Here is a 15,057-nt window from a genome sequence, read left to right on the forward strand (position 1 = left end):
CAGGAAACAACTCCCACGTACCCTCTCGTCAATGGAACCCAGCTTCATATAGTATCTCCTCGAGAATGAGGGCCGTCCTCGTTTCTCAACACGGACTTGGGACCGGCTGTGGCAGAGTTTGCTTGTGCTTGAAGAAAACTCCATATTTTTTGTTTAGCCTTGAACTTTTTATGCTATCTCTTGATACTTGCCGTTCTTGGGGTTGGTTTCCCATACGTTGTTTGGAACTTTATCGCAAGATTTTAACGCCTTAATCTATAACATATTATGTCTTCTTTATGTATCGACGCCATCTTGAGTCATGTAGTCACCAGTACGAGCGTAATTGAATAACAAAATGAAATGAAATCTTTGAGTTTAACGTCCCAAAATTATCCTCGTTAGACAAAAGGAGACGGATGATTAAGGCAAGTGAATGATGATGGAAGAATTGGTGGAATAAGAATGTAGGAGGAGACATGAGTACCCCGAGAAAACCAATAGATACAGTGTTGTTCAACACAAACTTACTTGGCCGAGGATCGAACTAGATATCCCACGTACTAGAGGTAAGCTTCTACCACTGAGTCATCGTGCCCCCGTCATTGAGTAGCGTGGTAAGAACAAAAGATTAAATTTTCCTTCTCTCTGCCCCACTTTTTAAATTCATATACATACCAGTTACAACATTCTTGAGTTTTAGTTTCCCGCATAACTTCATGTATTCTTTGCCTTTTTCAAAAAATAAGAAATGTTCTGGAAGTTTTGTATACTTTAGGTAACTGTTTTGGTAATAAGAAAAATACAGAATGACAAATATAAATTATAATAAAGTGATTTGAGTCCACAATCTACTTTTATTGGTCTTAGTAAGCAAATGATAACATTTTACTCCTGAATTCAATTGAAAATGATGAGAAATAAAATGAATGGCGATTAATGAAATTTGACATAATAATACGTAACGAAGCGATATAAAAATACAAGATATTGGTTCATTACTTAAATCATTCTAACCCTTACTGTCTATTCCAGAAATAAATACGAAACTGCTGAACCATCACGTCTTTCTTAAATGTATTCTGAAACTATATAATAGATGCTTCAAAGAAATCAATTTTTGTAGAATTTTCTACTTGGAATTTTCTTTTATTTCAAGTCTTGTTTTAACAATAACCAGTAAAACATTTAAAGAATAATCCTTATTTTTCTATGAAGGGTAAGAAGTGTAAGAGTCATGTGGATAAGTCTTTAAACTAAGCGAAAATTGATAATGCTGCCTTTCTAATTTAATGTTAACTGGTAATCAGCATGACCTAAAGGCCAATGGAACTGCCTAATCTAGTGACTATTCTCCCTGCGCCATTGTAAAGTTCTTCATTGCAGAATTATGCCCAATATACAGGTTCTAATATCCAGATCCGAGATCCGAATTTCGGATCTGGATCTGAGGTTCGGATCCGAGACCCAGATCTAGGTCCGGATCCGGCAAGATCCGGATCCGGATCTCACTGGATCCGGGATATCCGGATACGAGAATTTTTGGCCATCCCTACTGAGTGGCTAGACATCCTTCTGGCTTTGGTTGGCTATGATTTCATCCGACGCGATGTTGTTTTGTTTTACCAGCTGCTCAATAATCTTGCTTATTTAGTAGTGATATGTAACTTCCTTGTTGTGGTTAGAGCGTTGTCGGATCTTCTTCTTGTGTATCCTCGTGACTCTCAAAGCAGCCAGATTCACTTGTTGAGATGTCATTTTCTATTGAATTGGTGGTGATTCTCTGTTATTTGATGGTCTTAGGGTCGATAACATACACTACTTCCTTCTCTGTAATTAGTTTCTTTGCATGTAGCGCAGAAACTTTCGCTAAACGTTTGTTCCAGCCCTCTTTGTGTGTTACCCCAGCAAAAACAAACACACTGTATGGTGCATTGATTGTGTCGATGCCTGTACTGGTAATAATTCCAGTAGAACTTTGGTCTTGGCTGTTGATTGGAATGTTAAACATTATAGTGAATTGTCTTCGGTTTTCAGCCCATATCGTCATATCTGTTGTGCTGTTAGAGAAAAGTCGCAGTAATGGTGCTGGTCTAATCTCCCTTTGTATGTGAATTAGGTTTGTAAATTGGAAGTTTTTTCTTCAGTGCTGTCTTGATCTGGTCAATGTTACTTGCGGTGGTTGCGGCTTTAATTACACATGTACTATTCATTTGTTTTGGTTGCTGGTGAATTTCTTTCGCTCTTCTGGGCTGCTGCTTTCACTGCCTTGCATTTGTTCTCTTCTGTGTCCTTTCTTCAACTTTTCCAATGCGCAACTTCGAAGTCGTCTTATTTTCATTATCTAATTGGAGTATCTTCTGGTTATGGTTTATGAGTCCTCGTCCTCGTCCTGAAATCTGTCTTCTTTAGGCTACTTGAATTATTATTATTAACCTGTTAGTTACGAACCCTTAAATGAGTAATTTGTGGTCTTACTAGGGATGTACTTGAACCTTACTTACTAGGGATGAAGGGCAGTACGTTAATCATTTTTATTAAAATCTTTAAGTGTCCATAAAGTCCGTTGCAACCCCGAAAAATCTGAATCGGTGAGACAGATATGAAAACAGAGAAACATGTTTTTCATCGTTTCAAAGGTACAACGTATCAAAGTAAAATAAATTGTCCCAGGGTCCCCAGCAGGGTCCCAGACGGGATCCAACTCAAAATTTTTAAATGAAAAGGGGGTAAACTTGCACATCGTATGAAAGTTGGTGTTAAATAAAATATGATAAATCAAGTCGCGACTCTCTGCGATAAGCCTGTGCAAAATAGCGGTGGGTCAAAATATCAACACAATCTATTCCAAAGTCTATGGCCACTCGCATGAATCTGAAACGGTGGAATAGGTGTAGAAACAAAAACACGGATAAGTCATTATTTCAAAAGTATGATGATTCAAAGTAAAAAAAAAATATTCCAGGATCCCTCGCAGGGCCCCAGACGGGGTCCCATTCAAAATGTTGAAATGGAAAGAGGTTCAAGTTGAGTATCGTTTGAAAGCTTATGTTAAGTGGAAGAAGAGGAAACAAGTCTTGACTCTTGTTGATAAGGCAGTGGAAAATAGCGGTGGGTCAAAATATCAACGCAAGCGTCCATTGAAAAGTCTATGACCACCTCTATTAATCTGAAACGGTGAGACATGTGTAAAAAGAAAGAGAAAATTCAGATTTCAGATTTTCCGTTTCAGATTTTTCGGGGTTGCAACGGACTTCATGGACACGCTTAAAGAATTTAATAAAAATGAGTAACATGCTGCTCTCATGCGGAATGCTTGAGAATTTCCCAATTTTAGTAACCGGTTTTGATCTTACCTTGACCTAAGCTTTCAGGAAATATATACATCACCCCCACTTTGTGGGTTTAGGTTTAAGTACATCCCGGGTTAGTTAAATGATTGTTAACTCAGAGGAGCCGTGCTACAACGCACTTAAAATTTACTACCTTGTGCTTTCGTTGCAGATTGTATTTATCATCAGGAAACAACTCCCACGTACCCTCTCGTCAATGGAACCCAGCTTCATATAGTATCTCCTCGAGAATGAGGGCCGTCCTCGTTTCTCAACACGGACTTGGGACCGGCTGTGGCAGAGTTTGCTTGTGCTTGAAGAAAACTCCATATTTTTTGTTTAGCCTTGAACTTTTTATGCTATCTCTTGATACTTGCCGTTCTTGGGGTTGGTTTCCCATACGTTGTTTGGAACTTTATCGCAAGATTTTAACGCCTTAATCTATAACATATTATGTCTTCTTTATGTATCGACGCCATCTTGAGTCATGTAGTCACCAGTACGAGCGTAATTGAATAACAAAATGAAATGAAATCTTTGAGTTTAACGTCCCAAAATTATCCTCGTTAGACAAAAGGAGACGGATGATTAAGGCAAGTGAATGATGATGGAAGAATTGGTGGAATAAGAATGTAGGAGGAGACATGAGTACCCCGAGAAAACCAATAGATACAGTGTTGTTCAACACAAACTTACTTGGCCGAGGATCGAACTAGATATCCCACGTACTAGAGGTAAGCTTCTACCACTGAGTCATCGTGCCCCCGTCATTGAGTAGCGTGGTAAGAACAAAAGATTAAATTTTCCTTCTCTCTGCCCCACTTTTTAAATTCATATACATACCAGTTACAACATTCTTGAGTTTTAGTTTCCCGCATAACTTCATGTATTCTTTGCCTTTTTCAAAAAATAAGAAATGTTCTGGAAGTTTTGTATACTTTAGGTAACTGTTTCGGTAATAAGAAAAATACAGAATGACAAATATAAATTATAATAAAGTGATTTGAGTCCACAATCTACTTTTATTGGTCTTAGTAAGCAAATGATAACATTTTACTCCTGAATTCAATTGAAAATGATGAGAAATAAAATGAATGGCGATTAATGAAATTTGACATAATAATACGTAACGAAGCGATATAAAAATACAAGATATTGGTTCATTACTTAAATCATTCTAACCCTTACTGTCTATTCCAGAAATAAATACGAAACTGCTGAACCATCACGTCTTTCTTAAATGTATTCTGAAACTATATAATAGATGCTTCAAAGAAATCAATTTTTGTAGAATTTTCTACTTGGAATTTTCTTTTATTTCAAGTCTTGTTTTAACAATAACCAGTAAAACATTTAAAGAATAATCCTTATTTTTCTATGAAGGGTAAGAAGTGTAAGAGTCATGTGGATAAGTCTTTAAACTAAGCGAAAATTGATAATGCTGCCTTTCGAATTTAATGTCAACTGGTAATCAGCATGACCTAAAGGCCAATGGAACTGCCGAATCTAGTAACTATTCTCACTGCGCCATTGTAAAGTTCGCCATTGCAGAATTATGCCCAAGATACAGGTTCTGGGGACTAATATGTTCAACTGTTATTAAGCATGCAAGATTAACAAGTAATTTAACATGTTTATTTTTATGCGATTCTCGGTGAAAGCTAATATGATTCGAATCCTACATTAAGCTGAAGGTCCACGTCTCGCATAGTCTCGCTGGTGAAAGGAATGCTAAACTCAAATAAAAAATCAGTATTGTTTTCTTTACAGTTTTCCACAAATTAATTTCTCATAAGTTGAATTTGAAATTTAATTACTTGATTGATTCTGGATAATATTTTCATCATTTTTTATATATAAACAAGAGAGAAAACTTTACCTTTCTACTGGAACAAGAAATAGAGTTGTCATGTCTATAATTCAAAATGTGTAAATTTTTAGCATAATTGCCATTTGTAAGGATAGAATTCTCAAATTTAGATAAAGATTAACCAACAACAGTGAGAGCAATTTACCACATTCGACTGCGGGAAGAAAAAAGTTTTGAATCATTGAGATGTATGAGTTTGCATCATTAACATCAAACCTCAGAATCATAAATCGTATTCTGGGGTTATTTGTGTTTCTTTAAATTCGGATTGATGTCTTCCTGTTTAAAATTGTGTTTAAAAACTGACTCATGAATGACAAAATTCTTGCAAATATGTTACTGTACGCAAATTACGCAGATATTTATTCATTTTGTTATTTTATACTTGCTTAGGCCATATCACATTCTATGATTCAATTTTACAGGTTCAAAAATGGAGAGCAGAGGGAATGAAAACCCAGATGTGTACAGCAAGACCTGGTTGGCAAACTATGAGTTTTAGAAGGGGTTTATACAAGAAAACATTATGTAATATTAATGTAAATTTAATGGATGTGTTGGAAGTGAACTGTGAGAGACAGGTAATATTACAATAAGGACATGTTGGAAGGAATAAGGGAGAAAAAGTAATCATACACACACTTAGGAAAAGGGGAAAAAAGAAGCTAGTTAGGACATTGTATGAGAAGAAATTGTATTCTGGAACAGAACTATGTCGTAGAGAGATTTTCTTACGATTTTTTTTTAAATTTCAATTTTGTAATTTTTGCAAATTTTGAAGTATCTCTGACGGTATATGAAATAAAGTTTTTTAAGAAAATATTTTTTCCAGAATATGCATCTATATAAGCAGAAATTATAGTAAATATTTGATATTTGACTGTAAACAAAGATGAATTTTAACTCTCTTAATGAAACTATGTATATTAACTCATCACTGGAAATAAGGGAAACAGCTTTTCAGTGTGTTTGAAAATTCCGCTCCAAAGAGGAAAAACAAGACAATTTTAATAATATTTAAACTTACTTTTATTTATTCACAAAGCGCCAAATGTGGAGATGCGCTTAAATTGGAGATGTTAAGTTCGGTATATAAACTCTAAAACATAAATGTTTCAGAATTATCAAAAATGTTACTTTTAAAAGGGGAAAATTTGGGTCATTTTTATATCCTAGTTTCCTATCGTTTATTTCGTATCATCCCTCTCACTCTTTGCTCCTTTGTTAGTGGCAAGGCTATACTTATCTTAAATTCCTGTAATAAAAGAAAAACAAGATTTATTGTAAAACATTGTAAATCTAAACAACCAAACAAAACAAAAATTAAAAAAATAGTATGTAATAGTAATAATAATGTGCAATAGAAAGCAGTGAAAGCTAAAAAGGGCATCCTCTCTCTCTCTCTTTCTCTCTCTCTATCTCTATCTATCTATCTATCTATCTATCTATCTATATATATATATATATATATATATATATATATATATATATATATATATATATATATATATATATATATATATATATATATATACAGGGGTTGGACAAAAATCTAAAACGTTTGCAAAAGAATGAAAATCATACCTAGTATGGTGTGGGGCCTCCTTTTGCGTCCAAAACAGCTTGGATCCGACGTGGAATGGATGTATACAGTTCCTGAATCATGGTGTGTGGAATTTTGTAACATTGTTCCTCCAAAACATACTCCAGTTCCTTAAGGGATTCTGCTGGAGGGTAATGAGACCAAAAACGCCTGTCTAACTCGGACCATAATGGCTCAATGATGTTGAGATCTGGTGATTGTGGGACCCAGGGGAGGTGTGATAGCTCCTGGTCATGCTCCTCAAACCATGATTTCACGGTTTTTGCAGCGTGACAGGGTGCCAAATCATCTTTATAGATGCCAGCACTATCAGGGAACAATATTTGGGCCATAGGTAGAACCTGGTCCCCCAAAATGACATCATACGCCTTAGCATTCATCATTCCATGCAGGGCTATGATGGGACCTGCAGAAAAGCACGATATCACTACCCATACTGTAACAGAACTACCTCCATGCTTTGGGAGAAGACAGTCTGTATCATAGGCCTGCGACGGTGTTCTCCATACGTAAACACGACAGGTTGTTGGAAACAAAGTGAAGGTCGATTCATCGGACCACATTACGTGTTTCCACTGCTCATGAGTCCACGCCCTGTGGTCCTTGCACCACTGGATACGCCTCTTCGCATTTAGTACTGTGACCAGGGGTTTGGCGATAGAGGCCCTGCCATGGATTTTCATTTTATGAAGTTCCCGTCGCACTGTTTTCGATGAAACCGAGTTCTATAGACCGGAATTAGGGATGCGCACGAGTCGAGTCGAGTCGAGATTTAAGCCTGTCTCGACTCGTCTCGAGAAAATGTTGTCTCGACTCAAAAATATGTTGCTGTCTCGACTCGTGTCTCGGCTCGACAGTCTCTGTCTCGACTCGAATTCGAGTCGAGACGTCTCGAAATTCGAGTCGAGACAAAAATATACGAGTTAAAATATACACACACATCAGCCAGACCGTTATGACTACCTACCTAATTGTCAGTATGTCCACCTTTTGGCACGAATAACAACGGCAACGCGTCTTGGCATGGTCGCAATGTTCCTCAGTGGGTCGCTGGAGAGAGTTGGCACCACATATGCACACACAAATCATCTAATTCCCGTAAATTCCGGGGAGGGGGTGATGCGCCCTCACGTCACGTTCAATCACATTCCAGATGTGATCGATTTGGTTCAGATCCGGAGAGTTTGGGGGCCAGCACATCACTTGGAACTCGCTCCTGTGTTCCTCGAACCACTCCATCACACTCCTGGCCTTGTGACATGGTGCATTATCTTGTCGAAAAATGAAACTATCAGTGGGAAACATGGCCGTCATGAAGGGGTGTACGTAGTCTGCAAGCAGCGTGCGACTCCTCGGCCGTCATGGTGCCTTGCTCGAGCACCACTAGACACATGGATGCTCACGTGAATGTTCCCCAGATAATAATTAAGCCGAAGCCAGTTTGTCTCCGTCCCGCAGTACAGATGTCAAGAAGCTGTTCCCTTTGAACACGACGGATTCGCACCCTCACATCGTCATGATGAAGAAGATATTGGGATTCATCAGATAATGCAACGCTCTGCCATTGTGCCAAGGTCTAGTGGCGATGGTCTTGTGTTCATTTCAGTTATAGTTGCCGATGTCGTGGTGTTAACATTCGCCATCGTTAGGAGTGTTCGGTGCACTGTGTGTTCCGACTAGTGTTGTGAAGGCCTGTGAAAAAAACGGAAATTTTGGGTTAAAAAAGTTTTTTTACTGTTTTCCCGAGCTGGGGAAAAAACGGAAAATTTGGGTATTATTAGAATCATAATTTTTGTTAATCACAGAATCATTTTAGTTAATATGTTAAATCAAACATATATTTCATAGAGATATGTTCATTGTTCTATGTAAAATTCCGGAAATTTTGAAACCATTAGAAAAAATCATTTGTTCGCAAATATTGGCAAAAACAGGAAAATGTAGTTTAAAAACTATTTGTTGGCCTGATGCTAGTAATCTTACTTGCTGTAACATGTCTGCAACATATACAGTGGGAAGTCGAAAATCCGAACTAATTGGGACCACAGGTATTCGGATTTTCAAATTGTTCGGATTTTCGAAAATGACCAAGAAAATGCCATTTAGGCTTACATATACTGTACGGTATGTTCTTCTATCGATAAAGTGGTTATTCAGTACATACAGTAATTACAATACCGTACGTAAGGCTACTTACATTTAATGTTTCTGAAGAACTTGCTTGTACTCTAAATAACACTGTTCTTGTAAGTCACACTTAAAACTTATAGGCCTAAGAAAAAATAAAAATACATGACAAACAATTACATATAAATGAACTTTTGTGAAAACACTGACTTCACATAACGTCGATGGACACGCTATTGTTTGTTTATCGCTAGCGTTAAGACAAAATGTAAAAACCTTCTAGGGATCGCGTTCGGATTTTTGACGTTAGGATTATCGACGTCCTACTGTATATACAATATATTTCGCTGAATTAAAGCAACAGGTTTTAATTCTACTTTACACACATATACCGCACAAGTGAGTAAATTTGAGCAGCGAGAAAAATATTAAGTGAAACTTCCGTTAGTTATTATTACAGACTAGCAGAATATCAGTTCTTCGCACGGGGAGAATACGTTTCATTTTGGACACAAAGGGCACCAAAACTGTCACCAATGAACTTGTGGAGCCCCAAAAATATGAATCTGACATTAGTATCGATAATTTTCAATTATCTTTACATGTCACCATCCTCCTTAGAGTACTAATGGGGCTGAATTTGTGGATTTAAAGCTTCAAGCTTGTGTTTGACTAATATATATCATACAAGAAGGAATGCTCTAAGATATACTAGAAAAATGGGGCACATACTGGTGTTGGGGCACGGAAAACCTTGTCCACATGGCTCATGCCACAAGACGGTTATGTGTGCACCTCTCGAATTGCTCACAAACAGGCAAGGCAACAACACTGATTGTTCCTTAATATGTCATATGATCACTTCGAATAGCCAACAGAGCCTCGCACCTGCGTGGCATGGATTCAATCAGATTATCGATGAGTTCTTGGGGGATGTTGTGCCACTCATGCAGAAGAGCGACTTCCAGCTCTGGAATGGTTGTTGGATTTACTGGCCTAGCGGCAATTGGCCTGCCAAGCATATCCCAGACATGCTCAACTGGAACGAGATCCGGAGAGCATGCTGGCCACTTCATCCGAGCGATGCTCTCAGCATCCAGCATCTCATCCACTAACCGAGCTCTGTGAGGAGGAGTATTGTCATCCATGAAAAGGAACGAATCACTAATGGCACCAGCATAAGGAAGAACAAGAGTTTTCATGATCTCATCCCTATATCTGAGAGCCGTCAAAGAGAAATTTCGAATGATGTGGAGCTCAGTACGCCCAGCAATGCTGATTCCTGCCTACACCATCAGTCCACCACCATGATACTGGGATCTTTCTCGCACAAACATGGGATTGTGTCATATTCCACACTCTCTCCAGATGAAAACACGTCGATTATCAGACTCTACACTGAATCGAGACTCGTCAGAGAACAAAACATTGACCCATTCATTGCGTCCCCACCCACGATGTTCCTCCGCCTACGCTCTTCCATCAACACGGTGTCGTGCAGTTAGTGAGACACACACCATAGTCCTACGTGCGTAGAGACCACCTTCTCGAAGGCGATTGCGGACCGTTTGAGTAGACATTGTGCGTCCTGTTGTTGTTCGGAAGGCTCGCGGGAGCAGAGTTGTATTCTGACGCCGGTTTCGACGGGCTGTTAACAAGAGATAACGATCGTCTCTGGCTTTGGTTGCTAGTAGACGGCTCTGTCCTTGTCTTCTTCGACCACTTCTAGTTGTTTGGAATCGATTCCACAATCGGGAAATCACACTTTGTGCCACTCCTATGGCATGTGTCACCTCCCGCTATGACTGACCAGCTTCCAACCTGCCGACAGCTCGCCATGCCAACGATTCTGGCAAATCACGTTGTTGCGCAATTTCACTACGTAGATTTGTGACGCACTAAACACAATGAGAACAAAGGTACCCTGGATCTGGAATGTGTTGGCAGCGCCACACTACAAAATGATATCTGTTAGCGCCACGTCACTGATCATGTGCACAGATGTTCCAAACGGTTCGTTTGCACGTTGGGCCTTCATGATTTTAATCTGAACTGGACAAGATACAGTGTTCTCACATTATTCGCAAGAAGTTTTACATGTGTTTTCATCTGATTCCCTAATTTTTTAATCAGTATATATATATATATATATATATATATATATTAGCTAAATATACCCATTCTTCGCATGGAAGTCAAGGCCTGTGGAAGTATTACCCTTATTTCCGCGACCGCGAAAACTATGGATCTGAGACTAAATCGATCATTTTGGATTACTTTTAAATGTCTCGGTATCCTCCTCTCCCTCTGACTCCCGGCCCGCATACAATGGTAGCTGAATTTGCAAGTGATCGCTAATGAAAGTGTCACCATTGATCTCAACGACAGCGAAAACTATGGATTTGACACTAGTATCAGTCATTGTGGATTACTTTTATATGTCTCGATATCTCAACTCCCTTCCTTCCCCCGGTGCCGCATAGCATGAATTTGGAAGTTAATGCGATCGGAGTTTCACCATTGATTTCAGCGACCGCGAAAACTATGAATTCAACACTAATATCGGTTATTTTCTACTACTCTTACATGTCCCAGTAAACGACCCCTGAGACCGCCCTGGTTCGAATTTTGGCCAAATCGTTTAACTCTGGTCTGGAGCCTGGACCAAGGTATTCGTGACTAAAATTTGGTAACTCTCGAACAATTTGTCTGGTTCCCAAGCCAGTTCCAGTAAACGCCAACCCTCTGAGACTCCGCTGGTTCGAAATTTGAAAACAACTTTTCGTCTTGATTGGGGCCTAGGCCAAGGTACCCCTGACCAAAATTTGGTAACTCTCGGTCCACTCGTCTGGTCCCTAGGCCGCACACAGACAAACAAACACACAAACAAACTCTTTTATTTTATTTATATTAGACAGCTGAATCTACCCATTCTTCGCATGGGGGCAGTATTTGGAAGACAACGCCTGTTGAAGTGTTACCATTCATTTCTGCGACCGCAAAAGCTATGAATCTAACACTAATATCGATCATTTTGGATTACTTTTACATGTCTCGGAATCCAACCAGGGGGTCTCAGGGGGGCGTTTACAGGGACATGTAAAAGTGGTAGGAAATGGCCGATATTACTGTCGAATTCATAGTTTTCGCGGTCGCTGAAATCAATGGTGAAACTCTCATCTCAATAACTTCCAAATTCACCCTAGTAGGGCCGGGGGTCACCGGGGGAAACGTTTTTTTAAAAAACACTTTCAAAATTTCCGGAAATTTGACAACACTAGATCAGACACTTGTACTTTGCCCAGCATTAAACTCTGATCTTAGTTCCGACGCAGTTCACCGCCTGTTCTGTTTTACCAGTCTGCCCAGCCTACCCTAATAGCATGTTGGTTTGCAGCAAGTCTTTCACTATATTTGATATTAACTTGCTAGACTTTCCGTGTACTGTACACCTGCTGCAGGCGTTTTGAAAGAGTTACCTGCAAATGTCGTAATTAGATTTTCAGTTGCTAGATTTTACTTGCCTTGGAGGCTTGCTGCAACTTTGTAGCAAGTATGTCAATTCTAGTCTCTACCAACAGGTGTCACAAAAGTCTAATCTTAGAAATCTCACCGCCAGGCCGCCATTTGTAGTAGGTGCAAAGTGTATGAAGCATTGAAACATGTGGATAATTACGATAATTACGTAAATATCCAGTATGTAGAGAAAATTTATATTTTAAACGTGTATTGTTTGACAAAGTTGTTGACTGTGTGATTGTTCGTATACAGTAAATGTTCAGTTTGTAAAAGGCATGCAATGCAATGCAAGTATATACCTGCAGAAGACTTACTACACTCACTTGCTGAAGACCTGCTGTAGACTTGCATTGCAAGTATACACTTGCAGAAGACTTACTACAAACTTGCTGTGGACTTGCAGTGCAAGTGGTATCCTTGCACAGACTTGCGTCAAACCTGCAGTAACTTGCTGCCGACTTACTGTGCACTTGTAGAGCAAGTGGAAACTTGCAGTATGCTTGCTGTACAAGTAAACCCCTTGCATAACCTTGCTTTGCAAACTTACCATACACTTGCATTGCAGGTGTGCTGCAAGTTCGAAGAGCGTCAACTAGGAAGTTTGCATTAAACTTCCATCAAACTTGCAGACTTACATTACAAGTCTGCTGCAAGTTTGCCAGACTTGAATTGCAAATCAAGTTTGTTGCAAGTCATTTTTGCTATCTGGGTATGACGTTCGACATCTGTAATGAGCTGGGGGGCAACCAACCCCTCGACATTTGGACGTCTTTTCCCCTTGGTTTCGCCACTTGCTGAAGACAATCACCACAGCACTCCTCGAACACCTGACAAGTCCTAAAGTTTCCGAAATTCTTGTGCCGAGTGTTCCTGAGCGAGTGCTTTCTTCAAAATAATATTAAAAATTATAGAAAAATTTTCGAGACATTCGAGTCGAGTCGAGATTTTTACCAGCTGTCTCGACTCGACTCGAGTCTCGACTCGAAAATTCGAGTCGAGAAATACGTTTGTCTCGACTCGTCTCGAATTTTACAAAGTGTGTCTCGACTCGAATCTCGACTCGAATTCGAGTCGAGTCGAGTCGAGATTCGAGACATGTCTCGACTCGTGCGCATCCCTAGCCGGAATTGAGTTCAGACGTAATTTTCATTGCAGTGGTCTTCTTTTTAGCTGCTACAATCCGTTTTAATTCCCTCTGGTCCCTATCTGACAGGATTGTCTTTCGACCACTGTTATACTTTGCAGACGTCGCTTGCCCATGAATTGTGTGCCCTCGTGACATTGGACACAGTGCCTTTCGATACCCCCACAATGTTCGCCACTGTTGCTACTGAAGCTCCAAGCAGACGGGCACCAACGATCATGCCTCTCTGGAAGTCTGTCAGGTCGCCCATTTTACCGCACCACTTTCACACCACGACACCCACATGTGAACTGGTTACTGCTGACGGAAGACGGAGTTCCATATGACACATTGAAAACAAAAAAAAAAAAAAAAACGATCGGCAATGGCAACACAATATATATAAAATGTATATATAAAATGTATGTATGTGCGTATGTTCGAGTATAACTCTGGAACATCTAGGGAAATTTTTTATTAAACTTCGTACACATATTACTTACAATCTGGAAACAGTACTATCGAAGCGAAACCACCCTGACACACCTAGGGGGAAGTGGGAGGAGTGACACATACAAATGATCGAAACCAGAGTTGGCGTGGGTCAATGAAAACTTGACCCACGACCCACTGATCCACCACCCACCATGACCCACTCTGACCCCCGACCCACCACCCACCATGACCCACTGCGACCCACCATAACCCACCACCCACCGTGACCCACTTTGACCCACTATCCACCATGAACCACTCTCATCCACTTTGACCTACTCTGACTCACCAAAATCCATCGTCATCAACTCTGAACACGATCCACGGCCTCTTCTGAACTGACTAAAGTGTTTACACTTGTAATAAAACAAGACTGTGAAATTGTCACAAATCGGAGTTTGAATTTCTAGTCAATCGCTCAAGCACCACTCTGTTACAATAACAGTGGATCTGACCTTTACGATATAAAATGGTAAAGTGTTTGTCAGTGAGGAAATTGAAACAGTTCGAGGTGGGGGAAATTAGTGTGTGCCTAAAATATACTTGTACTAAGAGAGTATTCTTTCAAGTGTTAATTTCTGAACGCATTCCACAAGAAACTTCTATTCGCAGGAAAATACCCCTGTACAATATGGAAAAGGTTATGGTTTCTCAGTTCACACTATTTTTCTCACAAAAGACTTGAAAAATTAGTTGTTAATAAGGTATAAAGGTGCTCGGGTACCCTCTGTGAGAGCATCTCCATAAAGTATGCTCATAATTGTAATTTGTGTAATCACTAAAACACCACGTTAAATTTAAGTTACAAATATGCATAATTGCAATTATTATGAATACTTATTCAAAGTAGTTTACCTAAAGCAAAGAAGAGACTTACTAAAAATTAGGTAAAAAGTTGAATAACACAAATAAGCCATTAGTAATACAAGTATACATTTTCCGTAACTCGTAATTTTCCACCTTAAAACAAATCTGAAATTGGATTTATTTCATGTTGGTAACTTTTTGG

The 15,057-nt window shown here is 39.3% G+C and overlaps 1 protein-coding gene across 1 annotated transcript in view; it reads left to right on the forward strand.

Annotated features, from left to right (window-relative positions):
* The window catches only part of LOC145688362 (delta(24)-sterol reductase-like), a 143,417-nt gene that overhangs the window by 44,892 nt on the left and 83,468 nt on the right, over nucleotides 1–15,057 (forward strand). The window contains exon 2 of the mRNA XM_081762510.1: nucleotides 5,607–5,762. Within this exon, the coding sequence (XP_081618636.1) occupies nucleotides 5,607–5,762 (156 nt within the window). The remainder of the gene's footprint in view (nucleotides 1–5,606; nucleotides 5,763–15,057) is intronic.

Source organism: Thermobia domestica, chromosome 6 (genome assembly GCF_964235325.1).
Source record: "Thermobia domestica chromosome 6, izTheDome1.hap1.1, whole genome shotgun sequence".
Classification (NCBI taxonomy): Eukaryota; Metazoa; Arthropoda; class Insecta; order Zygentoma; family Lepismatidae; genus Thermobia; species Thermobia domestica.